Genomic DNA, 24,021 nt, shown 5'->3' on the forward strand with positions numbered 1-24,021 from the left:
TTGGCTGTACTAAAATAATACTTTTCCAGCTCTGATTAATCTTTTAGGCAACGGAGATCCGCCGAGGGCTCAAGCTCAAATGCATGCTCATGCAAAGACCTCAGACAGGGTTGCACAGGATCGAGGAATACCAACCAGGGCCAATTATCCAGAATAAAGAGGTCTGGAAACAATTTGCGCCCATTTCATCATCGGGCGACAAACTGACATCCAAGGCTCAACAGAATATAAGCAAGAATTTGGTGAGAGAACGCTCATGATGCTTCAAATATCTGCTACAGGGATAACACGTGATCCAGCTGTTAGGGCGCATCAAGCCTCCAAAAAACCGTTAGCCCTAACAACTTTTCCCCTTCTATCAATGTGTGCTACATTCCTCTTTGTACAAACGGGCATCGCTGCCATAATGTAATATGCAACTACTATACAATTAGTGTACAACACCGTCAGATCATATCGGAACGTTCTGTTAGAGAGTGATCGCAGAACTCAGCCGCTGTCGCAAATTCATATCAGCATTGACGAACACGACCAGGAGCATTCGGTGGTGGTACCTCACTGTCAGCCAGTCAGGCGATTGTCTGCTTTCTCCTTGGAGACCCTCTCTTCCTGTATTTCTTCCAGTTCGTCTTCATCACTTCGCTTGCCTGCTTGCTCCTTCCAATAGGCAATCAACTTCTTCAGCCTCACGATTTCTTTTGGGGCAACATGCTTGCTTGTATCATTAACAATGCAACGAACACGTGAAGCATACCTACAAGGGTTTCAAAAGGCATGTGAATAGCTGCACAAAGAATTAACCATACCACAGGAATGACCTATACTGAAACAAACTTTCAAAAATTGAAGTCCCAATCAGTGGAAACAAAATTAACCTAGCCATCATACCTGTTTGATAAGAACATCTGACAGGATCCTACTCATTGGTAAAATCTAAGATATCGAAACTATATTGACAGCGAGTCGGCGACAGCAACAAGCAACAAACAAGAACAGCAGCGAAACATACACTCAATGAGCAAAGAGTATGTGAGCAATGGAAGTACATACATGAGTGAGTTGTAAGTCTCCTCTAAGTTAGACTCTGCTGGTGAAACATTCACAAACATCAAGGTCTTCGCATTGCCTCCGAGAGAATCACTCATAAGCATTGTTAACTTATGGTTCCGGTAAGGTATATGTTGTCCATCAGAAGATAAAGCACCAATAACATCAGCCAATGCAGAAAGAGATTTGTTGATACTTTGTGCTTCTTTAAGTTGTTTTCCTGCTGAACCAGATTTTTTCACCCTCTCAGAACCAGCAAGGTCCACAAAACTTAGCTGCTCAAACAGAGGAACACTGTTAATGCTTCACTTTAATCTGAAACAAACTCTGAAATTAATTACGGCAGACCAAGGACTGTTTAGAATCAAAAAGTTTCACAGGAAACTGTTTAGTGAGAAATCCCAACTTTCCAAAGAGGGCATAGGCAACTTGTTAGTCTTTCTTCTTCTTTTTTACATACAAGATATTCTATGCAGCTTGTCTATTTGAACTAATCATACCAACCAAGAGAAACAAGAGCAAGAACTTCACATTAGCATACTGTGTTTGTCTATAATTAGTATTAAACCGCACACAAAACAAAACTCAACCTCTCTCTAAAAAAAGATGCACTATAGACCGCATAGCGCATAGTGCATAGCACAAAAACAAAATAATGCAAAGCAGAAATCATACGGGTAACTAGACTACCAGGGATGAGATACTACCAAAAGTATCGAAGTACACAATTTTTTAATCTTATGGAGCAGTTGAAATATGTTATTTTTTTTCAGTTTGGTTTCCAAGTAATGTTTGCCAACGACATCCATCAAGACACACGTGTATTATTTTGTACAGAAGGGAAAAGTTCAATGATGTGCAGGTGGTGACCATGACACTAATAAAGTGAGATAATAAGAGCACACGATCTTTTTATATTTATTATAGATCAAAATATTGTCACTAGACTCAAACCAAATTGGAGTCAAGTTCCCAGATTCATCCTGTCCTACCTTGCCTCTTGCATATGACTGAGTCTGGAGATTTGTACTTTCAATAATGATTGAAAGAATTAAATGAGACCGTGAGCTCTCATCATTCATATTTGTTCCCGCAGTGTGCCTTCTATCAGAACCTCTTGAAATTATAGCCCTCAGTTCTTCAATACTTGAAATGCTCACAACTGTCGCATTTTCAACTGTAACAACACCCTAAAATAAAAAAATCATGGAACAATTAGCTCTATAAAATAGCTAGAATTGTACATGGAGAAAAAAAAAGCCTCCGAATTCCCAAAGGAAAACTACACAGTTTAAGTGATGATTGGTCTGTTGCAAACTTGCAATTACTATTATCAGATTATAGCTATTTCAGGATTTGAACAGAATTACTATGGAGAGGTGCAGAAACAGTTGCGTACTAAAGTAGGTAATTTAGTGTCCAAAATGAGAAAAATTTAACTGCATGTCCCTGTAACTACAACAGTAAACAAAGTAGGAAAGCATTAATATCTGAATACTATGTTCCTAGAAAGTACAAAAAGGTCAATTGAGAAAAATGAAAATCAAATATGCAAATAAAGTAGGTAGAAATGTAAGAACAATGAGTTGAATGCTTATAAGAAAGGAAATCTTAGACCTTAGAATCTTTTTTTATCTCTAACTTTTGCTGCTTTGCATTTTTGGGCAACAATAGGTCCACAAGATTATCTTGATAAAGCTCCACCATATATGCCTGCACATTGGATGAAACACAATTAAAAGATAATATAGAAGGCGTATTTGGGATTTAAAGAACTATGTTAAACCATGTGAAATAGTGTCATTAAAATCCCTTATTTCCCAAACCATATAAAGAGCAAGAACGATGTATTGGCCAACAGTAGAAATCAATAGCCCATAAAAGAATAAAGCATATGACTAGTACTCAGGATACACATGATAAACACATATTCCTCTTACCTTCAAAGAAAAGGAATATTTATTACCATCACGCTTTATCACCCTAAAAAGCTCAGATGTCGCCCTTGGGGTAAGACCAGGATTGTTATCTGAACCATAAATTGTGAACGTCTTTCCAGAACCAGTTTGGCCATAGGCAAATATACAAACATTATATCCATCAACAGCTGATTGTACCAGATACTGCATCACAAAAATTCAATAGTCCATATGAGACCTAAAGTGAATAAGCTTAGAAATAAAGTTTATATTACTGATAATATCAGCACAAACAAAAATATTTAAAATAATTCACCTTAGTGTCCTCAAAGACTTCTTCTTGAGTAGTGTCTGCATCAAAAACACGATCATATATATGTTGCTTCGACTTGTCATCTTTCCATGGATGTGCAATTGTAAATTCATCAGGACTGCAAACTATATTTTTCTCCTCTAAAGAAAGCTCCTTATCATTTAGAGGACGCAACCGACAAAAAACTCTTATTTTCCCTTTCATATCTGCCAAGAGTTGCAACAAGTCATGGGCTCATGGTCAATTTATCACAAAACGTCATAACTAAGTACAAACCAGCTCTAGTTTACCTTCAATTGTATTATAGTAACGCTTCCTCAGAACCTGTTCTTGCTTATAAAGATTTTCAAGTTCCACCAGTTGTGCTCCTTGCCTTTTAAGAATCTCAGCAGTTTGTTGGTTCTTTCTGTCAACATCCTAAAATGGAGCAAAACGGAAGAAAATGTAATTTTCTGAAAGACCTAAGAAAACAAATGTAGCTATTGTACATCTCATACTGCAAATCTCATACCGCTTTGAACTCTCGTAACTCATCAAGTTCTTTCAGACTACTTTGCAAGCTATCCACCTCAGAATTTCTTGCGGCAAGATTTGATTCAGCCACATTTAAAGATCGTGTTGTAACTTCCAATTTCTGCTCCAAATCAGTAATATGAGATTTCAGTTTACGGCATTCATCCGCATAAACCTTTTCCATTGAGCTTTTCTGCATAGTCAAATTAACCATATATCAGAAATATGAAATGAATAAACTGTCACTGTGAAATCAGAGCAGGAAAAGGATGAGTAGCATAAATAATTAAGGGAAATAACCTCTTCAGTTTTCATTCTTTCAAGCCTTTGAACCTTCTGATCAAGAAGATTTTTTTCGGACATTAACTTCTTTGAGGCTTCTTTCGATGCATCCAGCTCTTTCTGGCATGATTTCAACTCCTCCTTAAGCTTTGTAACCATCTTTTTAGTAACAAAAAGGTTAAATACATCATAAGTTTGTAATAAATTTGCAGAAAAAAGTGTGGTCAAAGTAATAAACAAGTCACAGATACCTCAATGTCACTGTTGATGCTGGCTACAGTTGTCAAAGTATCTCTCTCACGGCCCTGGCAACTTGTTAATCTGGTCTCAAGTCTACTTTTTTCCATCAGGGCAGCCTAATAAAATTGAAAGTCAGATGATTTAAATAATTTTAACTAAACCAATAATCTGTCACCATACCTGCAAAGCATATTCTTTCTCATCACATAGCGATTTAAGCTTATCCAGCTCACTTTTTACATCTTTAAAACTTTGGTGTTCAGATTGCAAGGTGTATCTTAGGCCTTTCAACTCTTCTTGCATCTCTGTTTCTTGTTTTGTCTTTAACTGTAGGTCTTCTAGCAACTAAATATAATATAAAGACAATTAGTTCCTCAGCAATGTAAGAAGGTAAATGACAATTTATACATGTATCTAAATGTCCACTTTTATAAGATAGGCAACACCATTTTCTTAGCTATGTGTAAGACAAAAAATAGGTACAAAAGATACCATCTACAAAAGGTGTAATTTACGGCCTTTATCAGAAGTTACACAATTGCAGCACAAGCAACAGGCAATCAGGTGGCAAATAAACAATTTAGAAATTTCAAGTTATACTAGCAAGTAGCAACAAATGTACTACTAGATCAAACATTTACCCAATGGCAGTATTTTTTCTCTCACAAATTATGAACTGCAAATACCTTGAGTTGCCAGTATTAATTGTGGCCAAAAGGTACTTACCCGATCTGCTTTCTTCTGAGATTCCTCAACTGTTTTTGTCAGTTCTTGGACTCGTTTCTCATACATTTCGATATTTGGTGGCTTATATGATTGGTTATCATTCTGAGAAGTCACACTAGTAGAAGTGCGTGCTTTTGAATATCTGCGGAGCATGACGTCATTTATATGTGTTTGAAGTGCTACACATATTTCCTCACCCTAAAAAAACATGGTTATGTTGACTGCTAGATGATATAACAGGACTGCATGTAGTATATATGTACTATTGCCTCAGCTTTAATACCTGCTTCGTTTCAAACTGAAAGATATGAAGAACACCAGCAACTCGCATTTTAAAGAAAACAGCTGTATTGCTGCTACCAAATTGCATGATGTCTCTTAGCTCTGCAGAATGTAGATATTCCTTGGGAACCGGGCGGAAAAAGTGAACCTGCATTCATGCAGAAATTAAAAGTCAGTTTGACTTAGCAGAAAGAATATGCACTTTCTGTGACATGTTTAGGATCGGACCCCTCTTTTGTTGATACCCAAGATGATTTTTCCAGGTAGCAGTCCTATTGGATCATCAATCTTTCGAACACTGAAGAAAACTGAGTTCCCATATGGAAGAGTCCTCAAGATTCTGAGAAATTGTTGCCGTGCATCATCCTTTGACAAATGTTCCTGGAATGAAACAGCAGAGTACTCAGTAAGCTAGAGTTACCAGGAGGCTTTACCAGTGTAAACACAAATTGCAAATATATTTACAGACTAATAAATGTAAAGTTCAACAGCTAGATAAATACCATTAACTGATAGCGTGAAATGATGTCAAGCTCCCAATCTCGCTTTGCTCTAGTAATCGCAACTTGTCTAGGAAGAAATCTCTCTAAAAGTGATATCCATTCACTGAAAAGAACAAGGAAATGAATAGAGGGACATAATTTATTCTTGTTACCACCAGAAATGCTACGTGGAAAAGTGACATTAGAGATAAGGTATAACCTTAAGCAATACTTACACACAGGACTCAGGATTGTCAACAAATCCAATCTCAACCAATATTTGCAGAGCAGAGAGTTGTGCAGCATCATCCCTGCCAACCGGATAGTTTCCCAAAATGTAATCATGTTGCAACTGCAGAACAATGCTATTTGTCAGAGCTGTTCTGGGAACAAGATTACTTGCATAACAATAACATACGAACTGGCAGTCCTTCAATTAGCTACTAGAAGACTATCAAATCATTACCTGCACATATGATAGCTGAACAAACATTGGATCAGTCACAGCCTCATCTGATTCACGAAAGAGACGTTTTTTGAATATAAGTTTGCAATGCAGAACTTCTCCTTTGTTGCGATCCTTGGCTGACTTGAATTCAGATAGCAAGTCACCGATATATTTGTTATCATCTAAGCCAATGTATTCCTCTGCATACAAAGACAATGAAATGCATGTGTTATGTGAAAAAACTTCTACTAAATCCTGCATTTCCTTCTACTTCATGATATCCAAACCACATGACTAAGTTATAAAACAGAAAAGAAAAATTCCATATGACTTGGTTGTGAAAAGATATACCGTGGCCAACTTCTGAAGACTTTGATCCATTGACAACCTTTCGACATTCAAATAGGCTGAAACTAGAATACACGGAAAGTTTGATAATGCCAGCAAGTTCCTGTCATTAAATGATTTTTTTGTTTTCTTAGAACATATAACTTCAAATGATATTGTAACTATGAAAATTTAAGTTGCCGCAACAGGTATAACGGGAGAACTTGTTAAGAAAAGTACAGCATAAAAGGTAGGATTACTATCACATAATACTGAACGGTACAACACTGGTCAACCGCACAACCAATAGCTCGGGGAAAACGCAGTTACCTCAACAGCATCAGCAACTGTTGTTGCCATGTCATAAGTTATTTCCTCAAAAGTTTCGTCCAAGAAAAATACAATTGTTGTAAGCTTCCGGCTTGTTAAAAGAGCTTCTATTTCCTCCCGTGCAGGAATTGTAATCCTAGGACCTGCCTTGACTGATCGTTTTAATGCATTTAGTGTGTTCAGTGCTAGAACTCGAACATCAGAATCAGTTGTGGCTCCGTGGGCAATATAGTGAACATACTCAGACAAGTATGCCCCAATATCTTTACTTGGTGGCATAGATGATGCACAAAGATACATAAGCTCCCAAGCTCTTATTGACCAACTCCTGTAGGTACAATAAAACATATGATTTGTACAATAAGTGTGATATCCACAGATGATTGTCATCTATGAGAAGACAAGAAGACCAACTCACCTATCAGGATTATTACGTGTTTGTTTTGAAATCTGTGCAAAGAGTTCATCTCGAAGTTCAGAACGCTTCAATGTATGCTTATAGAGCTTCGCAACTAGCTCGATTCTCTCCTCCAAACTTAATATTGCTGGTGAGTCAATGCCCATGTACTTTAGTATGACCTGGAACAACTTAATTGAGCGGCTTACAAGGTCGCTGCTTATCTTTAGTAATGATGTTGGAATAGGATCCTGCAGAAGATACATCAAAGAAGCACTAAATTAGTATAACAAAATAATATGCTATCGTTTGATGATGACATTAAACTTTAGAAGAAAAGAAGACAAATAAGTTGAACCAAGTGCAACAGTACAGATGGAATGAGATTTGACATCATCACCTTTTGGAAGCACAACATGTCTTCCAAGGTGAATTTCTCACGAGCTTGCGGCCCAACAGACTTCTTAGAAAAAAATCCACGTTTTCCAGCCGAATGAATCTGCTTTTGCATTGCTTTGAGAAAGCCCTCCACCTGTCATTTTTCAGCACTGTTATCAGAGTGGGAATCAGAGAAATTTCTTACCATCTGAAATTCAATAACAGTATTTTATTGATCCCCATAATAACGGACATTTTGAGAGGCCTTCAGGATGAATAGGATAACTGTTGGTATCGAACTATTGAATTTCCTTGTATCTAATGCCAGTGATAAGGTTAAGTGTTGGTATTGCCCAATTGAGTGGTGAGAATATATAGGGTTTAGAGTTGGAAACCTACATTTTTACTATGTTTTGTTCATCTAGAAGAGAATGTAAAATTAAACTTGAATGTTGAGCTAGCTGTCCTTACTTTTGATTCACCTCTTAATTTCTAAAGAACATAATTCAAACTATTATAGAGAAAATACATGGGACTGACTTAGCTTCCATTTATTTCACTCTACTTCAATTGTGACATAATGATGAGTAGTTTTCCCAATCTCACTTCTGTTTCCAAATTGACAACTGGGATATTCTGTTTTTACAAAGGTTGCTCACATAACTGAGGATGTTGGAATGAAGTAGTCACATACCTGGAATCTATCAATTAATGGAATTGCTCCAGCAAGCTCTGGAGGTATGGACATTGACAAAGTTGACGGTGTACTGCAAAACAGGAACCTCGGTGATTAATTATGGATCATATTCCATGTCAGCAACAAACAGAGCCTGCATTTGCGAGTGTGAAACAGAAGGAAGCAAGGTACGCTGCCTAGTGCCTTGGCTTCAAAACAAGCACAAAATTGGTACCTACCGCATTAAACAAGCGTGGTGGTAGGCCATGGATGAGCAGCACAGCACAGGTAGCCAATTATAGCGACATTAACGCGAAATAACAGTTAAATAAATCTCAGCCGCAAATCATCAACTCAACTTTTCCTCTACTTTCCACTAGGCAGGGAACTCTTTGGGTAATCATCATACGCGATAGAAAATTCAAAACCTCAGACAAACGAACCAGTAGCTAATAAGTAACTAAAATCAAACATAGGCAGCAACACGAAATCCGCTCGCTAGGCCGCTGCACCGGAACCTGCGCAGCAGCACGAGACTGGCGGCGAGAGGGGAGGTGGAACTCACGGCGGCGCGAAGCTGTAGCCGTCGCTGTCGTAGCCGTCGGCGGCGGCGCCGTTGGCGGTGGAGGCCGCCGAGCTGTGCAGCGGCGTGGCGGCGGCCGAAGCAGCGCCGTTGCTGACGCTGCCCGAGGCGCCGTTGGGCGCCTGGTGCCCCACCCCGCCGGCCGCCATGTATTCTCCCTGTGTTCCTCTCGTCCCCCTCGCTGAGGGACCAGCGCCCTCGGAGCCTCCCCCCTCAAGCCTCGAGTCCTCGCCCACCAGGTCACCGAGCTCCAATCGCCATCACGGGAAGCACAGCCTCGCGACCAATCCCGCGAGCGCCGCCTCAGATCGGCCGGCCCCGGGAGCAAAAGCCAAGCGGAAGGCGCCGCCTCCGAGTCCAAGCTGCTGAGCTGCAGCGCCCCCGACCCGGCGCGGCGATTGGGTGGACAAATGGAAGCGAACCCCGGCAATGCAAGCGGTATAAGTAAGCGGACAAGCGCGCGGTCGGCGGGGGTGAGTCGGACCGGGTCGGCGCCTCGTCCGGCCGCGGCCGGCAGGACGAGATCCAAACGCGGGGAGGGGGGCAGCAGGAGGAGGACGAGGTGTGGACTGGAGAGAGAGGTGGGGGGGCGAGGAGGAAGGGGGAGAGGGGAGAGAGGGGCTCACGAGGGGTATGGCGAGGGCGGAAGCGGATTAAAGAAATCACGCGCCGCAGCGGAGCGAGGGAAGGAATTACTCCCCTCCCCCTCCCTGCCCGCCGTGCTCTCATGATTTTTGGGAGGGCGTGCGCGGAGATTTTGAATTTAATTTCGGAAATGGGAAATGGAATGAGAGCGGGTGGGGTGGGGTGGCCTGCGCGGCGGGGCCACCACGCCAGGCCGGGGGGGTTTGTTGCCCGTTGCGTTGCGGGCAGGCAATGGCATGGTGCCGTGCCTGGCCTGAGGGGGAGGGGGCGACCCGGCGACCTCACCTGACCTGACCGTGTGGCCTGCGTCCAGGAGACGATCCTGCCGTGAGCCCGTGACCGGCCACCGGGTTGCACAGTTGTGCTGAAAAGGAGCACTGAGTGACCTGCAGCCGAATCTCGAAGAAAAATTGTTGATCCATCCAATTCGTGGTAGTTACTGGTATCGCCCGTGTTTCTATCTGGTTTTGTTCGTGTAATTTCATGATCTTCAGAAAAAAAAAGTGCAGAGAATTGGCTGACGCAGGAGAGGCCCTGTGGGGGAGCCTCTTGGCAGGCCGTCGTCGCCTTGGCCGCTAATGCAAAGCAGCAGCGTTAAAATACTGCGACCATCTACGGCAGCCTCTACCACTAGTAACCTTTTACGGCGTCATGCTGTTTTTTCTCTTGCCACCAAATTCTCTATGCTATGGCTCTGGCCCGACGGTGGTTGCTGCAGCGCAAATCTTTCAGAAGCTGCTGACCACCGATCGACCAAGAAGAAGTCTGTCAGGTGCCAATGGAGGGAGGTAGCCTCTCTCTTTGCAGCAGTACAGTACAAGCAAAGGGTAGCTAGCTAGTACTGCTAGTAGTAGGAGTACGTAGCAGCAGTAGTAAAAAGAAAAAGAAAACGACACGGCAAGGCACGTATGCCATCATGGTGCTGGGCGTACGGTGCGTCGTCAGGCTCCTTTTGCTGCTGGCCCTTGCACACATACACGTACGAGGTAGACACGGCCGCTTTGCTGCGCTCATCGGCCTGGTCCACCGTCCACGCACGGGAGGTACGGTGCGCCACCAACCGTTGGCGTGATCCCGGCCGCCGGGCGGCATTCCCATTCCGGATTCCGAAGGAACAGAGCGTGCCAGGCTCAATTTTGTTCTGTGCTGTACATGTATGTACTCACTGTGCCGGGAGACGGCCGGTCCCCCTGCGGCCCGTAGCTTGGCCAGTGTCAGGACTCAGAAGGAATGGTTCTTCTGCAACCACAGAACAGGGGCAGCCATGTCAATGCATGCATGCAAGCATCTTGTTCTTGGATGGTTCCAAGCTTTTTGTTTTGGCACCTGGAGTTGTGTCGCCATCAATCTTACCGTGCACCGCAGTTGATCCCAAATCAAACGGTACAAGCCGTCGTGATTAACTGAAACTTGATTACTAGTAGTATCTCTGAGCCCTAATAGGACAGTGGATCCGAACGAAAGCATGTGTTCGTATCGCCTCGTGTACCCTTGGGATAGTAAAGAACCAGGCGTGGCCTGCGTCATGGACCGTGGACCACTAGCTCTTGTCGTCTGCGCACGAGTATCCCAGAGATTAGAGATTGTTGGAGAATTTAGACGAGATCTAGCGGCAAGGACGCAGGCGAAGCCCGCGGATCGGCTCATCCCTTTTGTTTATTTCGTTGGCTTGTTCGGGTGCTTTTGGACTTTCCGACGTACTGCTGCTACCACCACACCACGTGAAAGGCCAAAAAGCCCGGCGAGAACACCGATGCGTGGTGCACTCGATGGAGATCGAGCGAGAACTAACGGGTAACGAGGACGTGCTAATGATGATTAAGTGTGACAGTAACCTGACAGGTCGAGCAAGTCCTCCGCCTAATGACGCTGTCACGGCCCGGGCACAGACAGTGAGTGCCATTTTGGAAGTAGTAGTAGTGGTGGTGGTAGTTCTTCCGAGTCAGCTTCACCCTGGCACGTACAGGCAGGCAGCTCGTGCTTGCGTGTCATGGTGGATAGCGAGTCAAGGAAGCTCGGGAGTTCACTTCAAGTCTCGCCAAAAAAAAAAAAGAAACTTGTGCTAGCTAGCTAGCTGTATGGTACTCGATCGTTCAGACAGCCAGCTAGCTAGCTAGGACACGCCAACCGCAAACCAGCAAATATCGATTGCCCTTGTAGTAATCCGATTTTAAATGGTCACTGTAGACAAGTTCGTGTAGTGCAACTACCTACTAGTGTGAAAAAAAATGTTACGTTGGTCGGTGGTAGTAGGAGCGCTATGGGTGGTGGTGGGTCGGGCCGGAACCGGAGGCTCATTGTGAAGCCCCCAAATGGAAGGCACACGGCGTGCCTCGCATCCGCACAGCCGAAAACGACGCGCCCGCGCGGGTGCCGTGCCGGGCGGCGGGCGGCGGATCAACGGCGACCCCGCGCCGCGGCCAACAGCGACGGTGGATCTCCCCGGGCGACGCGGCATGCTCTGAAATCTGAATTGCCCCGTGACTCCTGCCCGCAACAACCCCTGAGGCCGTGACACATTCTCCGGCCACGGATTGTTTGCAACCTTTTTTTTCTGAAAGCTTTTTGTTCGCGACTTGGACCCAGATGGTGGGTTTGGAATTAAAAGCCTGGGCAGCCTAGCCGGCAGGGAGGCGATTAAGCTCGATCGCGCTGACAGTGCACCTAACATTTTGGGTCGGGGTCCTGCTGATACTACGCTGGCTCGAATCGAATGGACTACCAGTTGCACTGTTCCAGTATGTGCGCCGCATTCATTTCCCTTGGCTAGTTGGCTGTGAGGGACAGCAGGTGTTGTGAGTTGTGACCTGACCTGATGATGGGTTGCCGTTGCTCGGTTGGTAGTCCGGCTGGCCGGCGGGCCTGTGAACCCGGCCGTGGCTTCAGAGTTTTGACCGTCTCTTTCTGACGTCAAGCGAGACGTGACACGTCGGCTTCGGTTGGGATCGGAGAAGAAGATGGATGCATCCCCTACCTAGATGTGCCCTCGCATCCTCCTCCATTGTTGGTAGTATGTGAAATCTACTCTTATCTTCCCCTAATCATAGCAGAATCTCACGCGGCGTGTCGGAGAGGCCGAGGGACAAGGCCAACGGCTTTGGTGGGCGTCACGTCTCTTCTGGGGGGATGTGTGGCTCGGCACGACTGGGTGGTCGAGTGATCCGGATCGGCCGCAGAGGTCAGCACAGCTCAGAGGCAGTAGGGACAGCTGCTGAGCTGCCAGCCAGGCGCGGGAGAAACAGTTTGCCCGGCCCTGCCGCGCCAGTGGCTCACTCACCCGTTGGCTGCGCGCCGGGTCGCTTTCCGTAGAACAGTGCGAGCGACACAGTTATCGGATCATGTGATTCCACCGGTTTCCTCCAACTTGCTAGCTCAAACAAAACGAACAAAATCATGCTCGTTCTGTAGCGCTTCTGCCAAATTTGCCTATGTTGCATTTTCTCGCCTATTTTTTCTTGACTTGAGAGAGGAAGTGGTCAAGAATTGTGTAATTGGGTCTGTCGGGGCCCAAATCTATTTCTTATGGGCCGTTTGCTCAGACCACGTGCATTGTACACAACTCCGGGCTGGCCCCATTTTGGCAACCTTGACTTGCAGGTGCAAATAGATACAGCTGGATGGAAGGTGCCCCCTTTATAACAGCTGACACGAGACAGGTAAAAATTGTAAAAAAGAGGATCGATCGATGCAATTAAACAGTAGAAGGCTTTATTCGTGCTGCAATAAAATTGGCACTTGAACAGTTGATAGTAAATAATGAAGAAATCTTTCAAAACTACTGCCCATAAAAGACAGCACATGTACCAATCCGGACCTCTAATTCTATTCCAATAGCTTTGGTTCATAATTTTGGCAGGTGTGACGGCCATTCGCCCATTTGTGTATAGATAGAAATAACCGGTGCTTGTTAATAAATCCTAACCAAAGGTAGGTGCAAAAAGCAACAGAAACCTACCATCGCCTTATAGAAGAAGTGCAAAAAGATCAGTGCTGCTTCAGGTTCAGAAGTTTTTTCCGCAATCTCTCCATCACAGACTGGATCTTATCTGACATCTTCTGGTAAAGCCATCTCTGCACAGCCTCGTCTAGCCCATCTGGTGTAATGGTCGGCCACCCCTTCCTTACAGATGATGGATCATGGGGTACCATTGCTGCCTCTTGCTTCAAGCTTGCCATGTCAAACTCTATTGGCTCTCCAACGATGATATCTATCTTCTTGCCGCAGAGTGGCACTGGTGGTCGCCGTCCAAAGAACAAGTTCTCTGGCATGACCTGGAAGTAAATGGCAGCATGCTAAGAGTATATTCATATTTCAGAAAGAACATTCTATACAGCATTTTATGATGTCCTCAATGTAACGCAGGCAGGAGATGCAACTATATGCTAAAAGGATGGCATCTTGGTTCCATTACCTTTTCAAAACCAGAGTGAACAATTGGTAAAACTATTGGAGTTATTGGTGCTCGGACAATAAGACTGGCAGTTCCCCACTTCAATCTTCTAATTGGCTGATCATCTTGGGCAATTTTTCCTTCAGGGAATGAATGCAACTGTTTGAATACGTCATGGCAAAATTGGAATTAAATAAAGGCCAGAGTTCATGAGTCAGGATATGGCGGCTTTTAATGACAGAAAAATAGGTATGTAATTGCAAAGATGTCTATACCCAGCCTCCATTGACAAGCACGTCAAGAGCTTCATTCATGTGTTCTTGATAGATTCCACCCCCTCGTGTGATTGGTACGCATTTCCCTGTGCGTAGAATTATTTGTCTCATTAAAAGTGAAGTGCAGGACAAACTAGAGAACATGAAGTACTGAAGATTTAAATAGCAGTTGAACAAGAGACAACAGAGGTGCTAAATTTGATACATTGTTTCTTGAACTAGTGCCACAGTGCATAGCTTAGCAAGCATCAGCCAGTCTTCATACAAGATACTACAAGCGAGGGATCGAAGAGATGAAAACAAATGACCATTGATGTATTGTGTCAAATGCAGTGCCCAAAAGGTCAAACAAGGGTCAGGGTTATATAATGCTTGAAAGTGTCATTATTTTTTTATAAAATCCCCAACACTCACTAATCTTGGTGATAGTGAATTTAGAGCCATGAAATATGAACTTTAAGTTAACACAGAGACTAAATTTCTAAATAGTTGACGGCAGCTGAATTGGAATTGGATTTGGATCTCACAATTAACAGAAAACTGCTTGCTGGATTAGATAGGACTGTACTAGATGTTTACCATCTTGCATGCTTCACTGGATGCGCCTAAAACGATTCACAAGGAAACATCCTGTATATTCATAAGAGCTGCTACCTGACTAAACCGAGCTAGAGCATATAATGTCATCTTTCAAAAAAAAAAGAGAGCATATAACGCATCTTGTTTGTGAAATCACAATTTTCACTATGTCTAAAAATTCCACATTCACCCACAAAAACCTGCAACTATATCAATAAATCTACTTGCACCCACAAAACCAGTATAAGCAGACAAGTGACAATTTTCTACATACAACCCAAACTGCAATAAATCACAATTTAGCAAGCAGAGTACCACTGGAACTTGCAAACCAATACAGAAATGCAAAAGGAAATAACAAATAAGAATGATAAGGCTCACCAAGTCGAAACACGTAAGACATGACTACATTCCTGAAGCATATATCTTCTGCTGTCAGCACCCACCTTCCAAGCTTTGCATCTGAAGTTGGAAAACCCTTGAATCCCCACATAAGCGGATCATCTACCCTGATAGAAGGAAGTACAAACCGTTACTGAAATTCCAACAAATGGAGATTGCACACAGCAAACTACACGATCAACAAACTGACAACAATCACAAGTAGTGGTACGTAACACGTGTACAAAACTACATCATCATGGCGCAACATGTGAATATGATTAGTTTTGTCCTTTCATGCACATTTTATGGCAAAAAAGGAATATATTGTAGTTTCCTAAAATATACTATATGCTACTTATGTACAGTGGTTTTCATGTTGGTGTTGTAGTAATAAGGAATGATGCAGCAAGCGAAGTTTTTACATCAAAGATCACAGCAAGATAAATGTAATTTCAAGCTTCCCCTTGCCTAGACCACATCCAACCTAAGATTTGAAAGTAAAACCTCAGCACTGCTACATGTAGGACGTAGGAGACCGCAGGTGTTTCAGGGCCATGTCTCTACGGAAATAGAGGAGCAATGACATCCATGGATGCTAATGCTGAATAGATTTACATGTGCAGGGGGGGAAAACACTACTCCGAGATCCACCGTAGGCTGAAATCCCAATCAACACCGGCTCCAAACGTTCCACTAGTCCACTGATATGTGGCACCAATGCTGACGAAAATATCATCAGCACAGGACACGACTTTCAGACTAAACTCGTCCAGAATCTACAACCAGGCGCCGGGACGACGACAGATCAAGCATACGAAGCGACGCAACACATCCCTGATCTCAGCTACTGTTCCTAGTCTGAATAGACAAGCATCAAGGGTTATGGGAAGGGAGACGAGCGAGAAGGATAGGGCGTACGTACGTGGACATGTGGTTGCTGACGGTGAGGAGCGGCGTCCCGGGGGGCCGCGCCGAGACGAGGCGGAGCAGCGCGTCGGCGTTGTGGACGGTGGTGGTGTTGAGCAGCGAGGCGTAGGCCTTGGCAAACGCGCCCACGGCGGCGAACACCACGGCACGCGGGAAGCCGCCCAGGTGCCCCGCGCGGCCCGCCCACCGCAGCGTTCGCGCGGCGGCGGCCGCCGCCGCCGCCCCCGCGTCCGCGGACGCCTCCATTTTCCCCCCACCGCGTCCGCGTTCGCGTGGGCTCGGTTTTTCGTCTCTGTTTCCTCTGACGATGTAGGGACACTGGTAGGTTTCGGTGGGTCCGGAATGGACATGAGCTTGTGGCCGCCGGCTGATTTCGCGTTTTTACAGACAGCTTTTCTTTCTTTTCAGATAAATTACTTTACTTTTTCCCGGGTAAAAATTAGATCACAGTTCACAAACACGCTGCTTTCTTAATGTCTCGCTCCTAGCTTCTAAGTAAAAAAAAAAGGAGGCGAGCCATCAACAAAATTGATAAGTAGAAAATCAACAAAAATAGACATGGGAAAAACATCCTAAAAAGAAAGACGTGGAGAGTAGCAGCCCAGAAAAGAAACAAGTGAGTAAACAAAAAGATTGGGCAAAAATAGAAAGTGACCCATGTTTGGTAGAGCTCCAACTAATTCTAATTGGAGCTGATTTTTAAGAGAAGTGATTCGATGATTGAAATGATTCCCTTTGATTCTCCAGTATAAATTTTTTAAAATCAGCACGAAGAATCACTTCATGAAACCATAAGCTCCCAACTTTTTAATTCATTTCGCAGAATTACTTCACAAAATCAATAAAGAATCGCTTCTTTCGAAAAAACTGTTTGATAGAATTTGACAGCTCCCTAAAATTATGATCCAGAATAGCAAGATCGGCCCCACAACCCGCCGCCGTCCTTGGCTCTTCGCCCACACTAGTCTCCAGCATGGCCAGGAAGCGGAGTAACCGTCGCCTTGCCAACTAGATGAATTTGTCTACGTAGGCCTTGGCTTGATCGGTAAACTGGCTCCGTTCTCCGCAGCGGTTTCGTGTTTCGGCTTCCTGGCGGCCGGTCCAACCCAAGAATACCATACCGTGGGCACTGCCGGCTGCCGCAGATTCTTGACGTGCTACACGGCCGCGCACCTTTGCCCGTGCGTGGTGCTCTTGAGCCATCGACTCCCATGATCCCGTCCACCGCAGTCGCACACGATTCCGGACCACGAGTTCGGGGTTCGTGTCGTGTGCACGGTGCGCTGCACCACCACCGCCCGCGGAGATAGAGGAGAGCTCAGCGACTTGGTTCGTTGGTCTGCTGCCGTGGGCCGCCGCGGAGGCGCCACGTGATCTTCGGCTATGACCAACACGTTCAGGCCGCAGCCGACCGGCCGCGCACACTTGTACAATCATTGATACGTAAATTTTTTTTCTTCCCCACCTTTAATGTTTGAGATTCGTGTAAACATATACAACCATTGAATCAACACACTCAAACCTTAACCCTCACCTGCACCTTCCTTCGTGCCCGCACCACCACCCCAACACGGCCCCACGCCGCTGCCGCGCCACGCCGCACCGCCCCACCTCCAGCCCTCCCTAGCCCTCCTCTTCCCGCGCCGCAGCTCCCGCGGCCTGCCAGCGTGCCCCCGCAGCCAGCCGCGCGCCGCCGCCTCTCCCGTGGCCGGGCAGCCAGCGCGCCCTGCCCGTGATGGCCCTACGCGCCACCGCCCGTGCCAGCCCCTGCGCCGCGGCCGGCTGCCGGCGCTGAAGAAGGTGGGAAAAAATATTGAGGTTCAACATATGAAAATGTTGATTCAACATTTTCGAAATATTGGTTCTAACATTTTTCCAGTAAAATGTTGAATAGGCTATCAGCTGGATTTTGATGGGCTTTATAGGTAAGTTGCTTAACCATCTTCCACAAGATATATATATATAGGAGCCCCCTCACAACGTTACCACACCTGATCTCGACCCTTGATATCTCGAACGGACGGTCGACATATGCGTCGCCGCACCAGCTGCGACAGCCCTCGAGAGAGAGAGAGAGAGAGAGAGATATATATATATATATATATATATATATATATATATATATATATATATATAAATTAAACTCAAAAGCTCCGAATCTTCAGTGAGTTCATGTCGGCATGTTCTAAAAAAGCTTCCGTGACATGACAGAAACACTCGTATATCTTCTTCATGGCATTCATCCAAACTAGACAGAGCAGCAGGAGTTATTGACATCGGAAACGTAAGCAACATTATATTACACTTGCACCCATGCACTGCAACTTGAGTCAGTCCACGATGAAAAGAGAAGGTTCAGCGAAGAGCTAGAACCTTGACAAACATACCGGGCGCCCACATGAAGGTCTGTCCTCTGTTGCACCAGCAGCTAGTACGTCGAACTCAAAAACCCTGAACCTGGACAGGCGTCAGCACCCTGCACAAAACCGCACGTCCGACTGCTCCTGTGGCTGGAGATCAACCACCATGCTCCCCCTCGCAGTCAAGTAGTCAACACACACCATGCCAAGAGCACCCTTTTTGGGACCCTGCCACTGCACCATATATAACTGACGGATCATTTAGGCGTTATGCCCACATGAGAACCCCCTGGGCAACAATTCAGCAACATCAGCAAAACAACTCGCCTCCAAACAATATTATCCACGTAAGCCTTGGGTCATAAGAAAACACCAGTTGCATGCCCCTGCCGCCGCGATGTTAACACGCTATGGAGAACTGAAAGAAACGCGGCAAGAGTGAGAGGCCTGGAGCTGGAGCTCTATCCAGCCTATGATGCTTACAATTTTTTACTTGCAGGGTGCACAGACAAACAGGCACGCCCATGCAGTGCCAGCCCAGGACCTTCTCCTGGACCAGAATGCTGACGAATGCGTGTATGGCCCGACATGCATATGCCTTGACCTCTCATTTGGAGCAAAGCACGGACCAGGTGAAGACCATCAGGTGTATGTACGCTTCTATACTTTCATTCCTTAGGAGCAAGCACTGCAAAGCCAAGAGGCGGTGTCTCACGTACCTGGGATTTCAGCATCCTATAAGTAGATGGAGTCACAACGGTTGTACCCCGTTCCATATTCTGATTCTGAATAGTAGATTGACCTCTCTGTGTCTGGTGCTGTGGTTTGTCAGCCAACATGTCTGACTTGTCAAGGACTGTCCCTCAGGAGCAGCTCCCATCCGAGGACCTGCATCCGCTGCAAATGCCGGTGATCAACCTCGGCCACCTCAGCCTTGATTCCGCAACCCGATCCCATGTGGTTGATGATATCGCCAAAGCATCCCGTGATCTAGGGTACTTCCAGGTATGCTCCTTTAGAACACTGCATAACAGGTTTCTTTTGTCCTTTCCTTGTCTTTGCCTTGACCTTTTCCTTTGTCTGAGACTGATAATTATTGCTACCTGTGACCGCTGCTCGAGTGTACCGAGGAAGCTGACTTGTCACTTGTCCAAGGCAAAAACTGACAAACTAAAGTATTCTTGAAGAAATTCTACAGTAGATAAACAGCTTGAGAAGCTTTGACATCAGACCTTCTTTTGAGCCCAGCAGCTAGCTCTGATATCATCTCACTGTTAGTACACCCAGATGAATATGATACAAGCATTCTGTCGCTATTCAACTGCATTGTTTCATGAACTACATTCACACTTTTGGCTCCAAAAATTAAGAGTCTGATGCTTTAAGTTGGCTCCACACCTTTGACAATTGCTGGATGAATCAGCTAGTTTTACTGAACTGAAAGTACTGGAAGTGAGGAGGACCGGCTCCAGGTTGACAAGAACTTCAATTCCCATCTTGCCCTTCAGATTTCATCACAATGGCTAACATTTCCATTAGGAACTCCAGGGAACGCCATTTTAGTACTTTGGATGGCAGATTGTAAGATGTCCCATCTGTCGTTGGAAGTTTTTAGGGTGCGATGCCAAATTTTGTTTTCAGAAGAGAACTTGATCGATTGCCATTCCATAAACCATTGCCAGATCCTCAACTATAAGGGAACAAAGACAGCTTATTTCCCTGTCCAAATCTCCAATAGTTGCTCCATTTTGCAGGTTATAAACCATGGGATCAGTCAATCTGTCATGGACAGTGCTCTTGAAGCAGCTTCAGAATTCTTCAAACTGCCAAGTGAGACAAAGGAAAAGTTTGCATCGGAGGAACTCCGGCGACCTGTTAGATATGATACAAGCTCAAAAGATAGCATTAGCATGTCTCGGGCATTCCTAAAGCATTATGCCCATCCAATCAGCGAATGGATTCAATATTGGCCACAGGAACCACCAATCTACAGGTAAAACAGTTTTTTCTTTTTTTAAAAAACCGTTTTACAAACCAGAACTACAAAATGAGCAGCACATGTTTTAAGAATTAATATGACCCATTTTCGCTTACTGAAACCAGGGAATACATGGGAAAGTATGCTGCTGAAGTAAGGAGGGTGGCTTTGCATCTGATGGAAGCAATACTAGAAGGCCTAGGATTGGGCAAGGAATACCTGAATGAGAAATTTCATGAAGGCTCCCAGCTATTGTCGGTGAACTGCTATCCCAAAGCATCACAAAGTGCCACAAGTATAGGGCTGGCTCCACATTCTGATTATGGATTCCTTACCATCCTGCTCACAAGTTGTCAGGGCCTTGAAGTTGTCGACCCCAGCACCAACATCTGGAAAAGGGTCCAGCAACTTCCACACGCTTTGCATGTCCACATTGGTGACCACATGGAAGTCCTGAGCAATGGCAGAATGAAAACAGTTTTGCATCGTGCCCTTCTGAATTCTGAAGAAGCAAGGATTTCTATAGCTAGCATTCATGGTTTTGCACTACATGAGAAGGTCACCTGTGCCAAGGAGCTAGTGGATGAAGAAAATCCCCCCAGATACAAAGAGAGCAGCTTCAGTGACTTCCTCGACCATCTCACAGCTAATATGGACAACAAGCACAGGAACTTTCTCGAAAGCCTAAGAATGTAAGGATTATGGAGCATAATTAGAGTATAATCTTCACTACAAGTCCAAAAGGTGGTAACAGGACATGTTACTACAGTTTATAACTTCATATCTATCTATTTCAGAGTTCAGACTAATGTTGGCAGTGTAAAGTTCTGTGTTCTGAGGTACTAACTTGTGGTTTCTGCAGGTAGTTTTTCTCTTTCATCCCAGTGCATTATTATGGGTCTGTCACAGGTAAAGAAACCAATCAAGTTAAAAAAATCTATCCAGTGGGGTGTATTATTGCTCATGTAAGGTCACATTTTCATGTTACACATGGATGCATTCGTTTTCACTTACTTCAATCTGTTAACTCTAATACGCACTAGGAAGGTGAAGATAATACCAGCTTTATGAATGCACACTGTTTATCACAAAATGTTGCACTATACACCAGGCCTACCTCAGCTATGGGTACTAATAAAAAATCGATTAACCTGTTAGTTATCATAGAAAAAAGAAAATGCAAAATTAGTGAGGCCGAACAGTAACAGTGCCGTTTGGCAGACACTTGATAAGGCCAACAGAGCGCACTTGCACGCACACAAGGGATGAGTACATAAGACAACAACACTGTAAAAAATGACTTAATAATGTATTAAAGGGCTAGGTAGGTCAGGCTAACACTGGCCAAGTCTTCATTGTGTGGTCAGAGACAAGCATATAAGTGCACTAATGTGACATGTAGTTTGCATTTTTTTCTGATAAAATTTGAAGTCATCCAATCATGCAGGCTAACTGGTGCTATGGTATTTGAGAAGGCAGATCAAGCTAAGGTTTATCGTCACATGTTGAAATCTTAAGTGTCCGTGTAATCTTCAAATAAAGCCATATTGGTGGCTGCCGGTGTCCATTTCCAGTTTTACATGAAGCATTCAAAACTCGCATGTGTAATCATCTTTGGCCATCATCCACAACCTTGAGGCTCAGAAACCATCTTTGGGAACTTGGAGTGCATGTGAATATGGCTTAGATGACTCAATGTAAAATATTTCTATATATTAAGTATGGCAATTACTTAGTTTGTGCTTTTGAGTCAGTTCTTGTGTTGCTGTTCTGTCTTCAATTTGAATTCCATCCCCTTAAAGGGAATGGGAGGTCATGAATCAGAACCCTGTATGAAGTAGTCAGTATTACTGAAGCCCAATATTTTCCAACCTTAAAAGTTTGCTTGTAAGCATGTCAGCATGCATCTATTTTGGCTGCCAAGGCTACCTATCTTGCTCAAATGCCTTTTTCATTCAACTATGATGCTGTATACAGTTCTCACTTAACCCCAAATGCATTCGCACTAGATTGTACTTTACTAGAGATTAAAGCTACCCCCGGATTTCCTCAGTGCTACAGAATATGTTGACAAGTGACAAGTAATGATTCAGCATCACAACAGAAATATCTGAATAGTTGTATCTTCCTATGAATGCTTAACTCTATTATGCAGGCATCGCACAGGCACATGAAGGGGCAAGGATGTCGAATAGAACCTGCAGTTTATATGCCACTGACCAACCTAGCAATCGTGTGGAGCCATGGATTCGATTGTGCTCCAGACGCACCATTACAGGACGAATGTTAATACTGATGTTAACCAGGGGAGATCCGAATACAGTACAAATAGCTTACATTAGGGTTTGGGATGCTCGGTTTCGCACAGCAGGAAGGGAAGCGAAGGGTCGGGCATACCAGGTGGGTGCTCGTCGCTGGCGAAGGGCGGCGGCGCTCCCAATCGTCGCCGCGAGGGAAAATGGCGAGAGGGAGAGACAGAGAGGTGAAGGGAAGGGAGGGAGAATGAGGAGGGACGCACCGCAGCGACGCGCTCGGGCCGTCTGATTGGATAGCATCACGCCTGATTTTTCCATCGATTATTTAGTCTGCCTCCCCAATCATTTTCTTTTAAAATTGATAATTAGAAAATGTCTCTGGATTCTGCGCTCAAGAGCCAGAATCCAGTGACCATATCACGATGCAACAAGTTTGGTGCCAGATCCTACAAACCTGTCAGGGAATGCTCGCTTCAGGAGCGCTGGCAACAGATGCGACCGTATCTTATTTGATGAGTAATCAACCTAAGTTCTCTGCTTCTTCATAGTTCTGGTTGCCTAACCCTGAAAATTTAGATTAAAAAGTTCTTCAAAATTCCAAAACGTGCTGTGGGTAGCCCAGGTGCGGAGCCATGTAGCTGCACGTATAACGAATTCTATCGCATTTTGCTTAAAATATAAAGATGTGCAGCTCATTTACGTATTCGACGCAACTAGTTTTGGTTGGTGATATCAAAATAGGTATTTTGGTCCATGGGTAAGTTCGTCTCTCAACTTTTAAACTGTCCAATATAGTCTCTCAATTTTTATTTGTTTAAGATCAAACTCGTCTTTTTGCTGATATTATGCTTCATAATCACATGAGATAAATGCAAAAAATCCCTTTTATCCTTGGTTTCTTTTTTTCCCTCCTCAATTTCAGTCATTTTTCACTCAACTTTCAGCAATATTTTACATGGTGGTATGCAGTTATGCAGTAAGTAACTTTAACTTTAGTCTCCATGCATCCGCAATACAATACGGTGAATGGGTAAATTAAATTCTATATTCTAAATTAAACACTTGTGATGTTTAGCTCCTAACTAAATTTAGAAGGGAAGGAGCCAAGGGTAAAGATGACTTTTTTCATAAATCTCATAATAATATGGAGTATAATATCAGCATAAGGATGAGTTTGACTAAGAATAAAAGTTGAGGACTATATTGACCGATTTAAAAGTTGAAGGATGAACTTGGCCCTCGTATCAGAGTTGACGGACTAAAACGTCTATTTTATCTTTGATG

At 44.3% G+C, this 24,021-nt stretch overlaps 3 protein-coding genes and 1 long non-coding RNA gene across 8 annotated transcripts; 1 reads left to right on the forward strand and 3 right to left on the reverse strand.

Moving 5' to 3' along the window:
- Positions 1–238: 238 nt before the first annotated feature.
- On the reverse strand, positions 239–9,601 carry LOC112900302 (kinesin-like protein KIN-14I). Its single transcript, XM_025969115.1, has 23 exons — positions 8,926–9,601; positions 8,379–8,451; positions 7,707–7,838; positions 7,328–7,557; positions 6,910–7,237; positions 6,604–6,703; positions 6,271–6,452; positions 6,041–6,156; positions 5,826–5,928; positions 5,551–5,703; positions 5,324–5,470; positions 5,041–5,238; positions 4,495–4,659; positions 4,326–4,430; positions 4,093–4,233; positions 3,791–3,985; positions 3,570–3,696; positions 3,283–3,485; positions 2,988–3,170; positions 2,665–2,760; positions 2,040–2,237; positions 1,051–1,322; positions 239–754 (listed from the first exon to the last, which is right to left on the reverse strand). The coding sequence occupies exons 1-23, from the start codon at positions 9,090–9,092 to the stop codon at positions 562–564; spliced, it is 3,807 nt and encodes a 1,268-aa protein (XP_025824900.1). The 5' UTR covers positions 9,093–9,601; the 3' UTR covers positions 239–561.
- A 3,440-nt stretch (positions 9,602–13,041) lies between these two features.
- On the reverse strand, positions 13,042–16,467 carry LOC112900995 (N-acylphosphatidylethanolamine synthase). Of its 2 annotated transcripts, XM_025969795.1 has the most exons (6): positions 16,140–16,467; positions 15,215–15,342; positions 14,255–14,340; positions 14,001–14,138; positions 13,544–13,860; positions 13,042–13,230 (listed from the first exon to the last, which is right to left on the reverse strand). In XM_025969795.1, exons 1-5 carry the CDS (start codon positions 16,388–16,390, stop codon positions 13,573–13,575), a joined length of 891 nt encoding a protein of 296 aa, XP_025825580.1. In that variant the 5' UTR covers positions 16,391–16,467; the 3' UTR covers positions 13,042–13,230; positions 13,544–13,572. The 2 variants fall into 2 exon arrangements, with proteins under 2 accessions (XP_025825580.1, XP_025825579.1); XM_025969794.1 differs by lacking the exon at positions 13,042–13,230 and having other exon boundaries at positions 13,275–13,860.
- Positions 16,468–18,348: 1,881 nt separating this feature from the next.
- On the reverse strand, positions 18,349–23,012 carry LOC112900998. 4 transcript variants are annotated; one of them, XR_003230229.1, is made up of 5 exons: positions 22,880–23,012; positions 21,330–21,382; positions 21,046–21,166; positions 20,702–20,935; positions 18,349–20,376 (listed from the first exon to the last, which is right to left on the reverse strand). It is a non-coding gene; the product is annotated as an uncharacterized LOC112900998 (long non-coding RNA). The 4 variants fall into 4 exon arrangements; XR_003230227.1 differs by having other exon boundaries at positions 22,820–23,012; XR_003230228.1 differs by lacking the exon at positions 21,330–21,382.
- Positions 20,367–21,391, forward strand: LOC112900996 (flavanone 3-dioxygenase 3-like). Its single transcript, XM_025969796.1, has 2 exons — positions 20,367–21,174; positions 21,345–21,391. Exons 1-2 carry the CDS (start codon positions 20,615–20,617, stop codon positions 21,346–21,348), a joined length of 564 nt encoding a protein of 187 aa, XP_025825581.1. The 5' UTR covers positions 20,367–20,614; the 3' UTR covers positions 21,349–21,391.
- Positions 23,013–24,021: the final 1,009 nt, after the last annotated feature.

The sequence above is a fragment of the Panicum hallii genome, chromosome 7, assembly GCF_002211085.1.
Source record: "Panicum hallii strain FIL2 chromosome 7, PHallii_v3.1, whole genome shotgun sequence".
Lineage (NCBI taxonomy): Eukaryota > Viridiplantae > Streptophyta > Magnoliopsida > Poales > Poaceae > Panicum > Panicum hallii.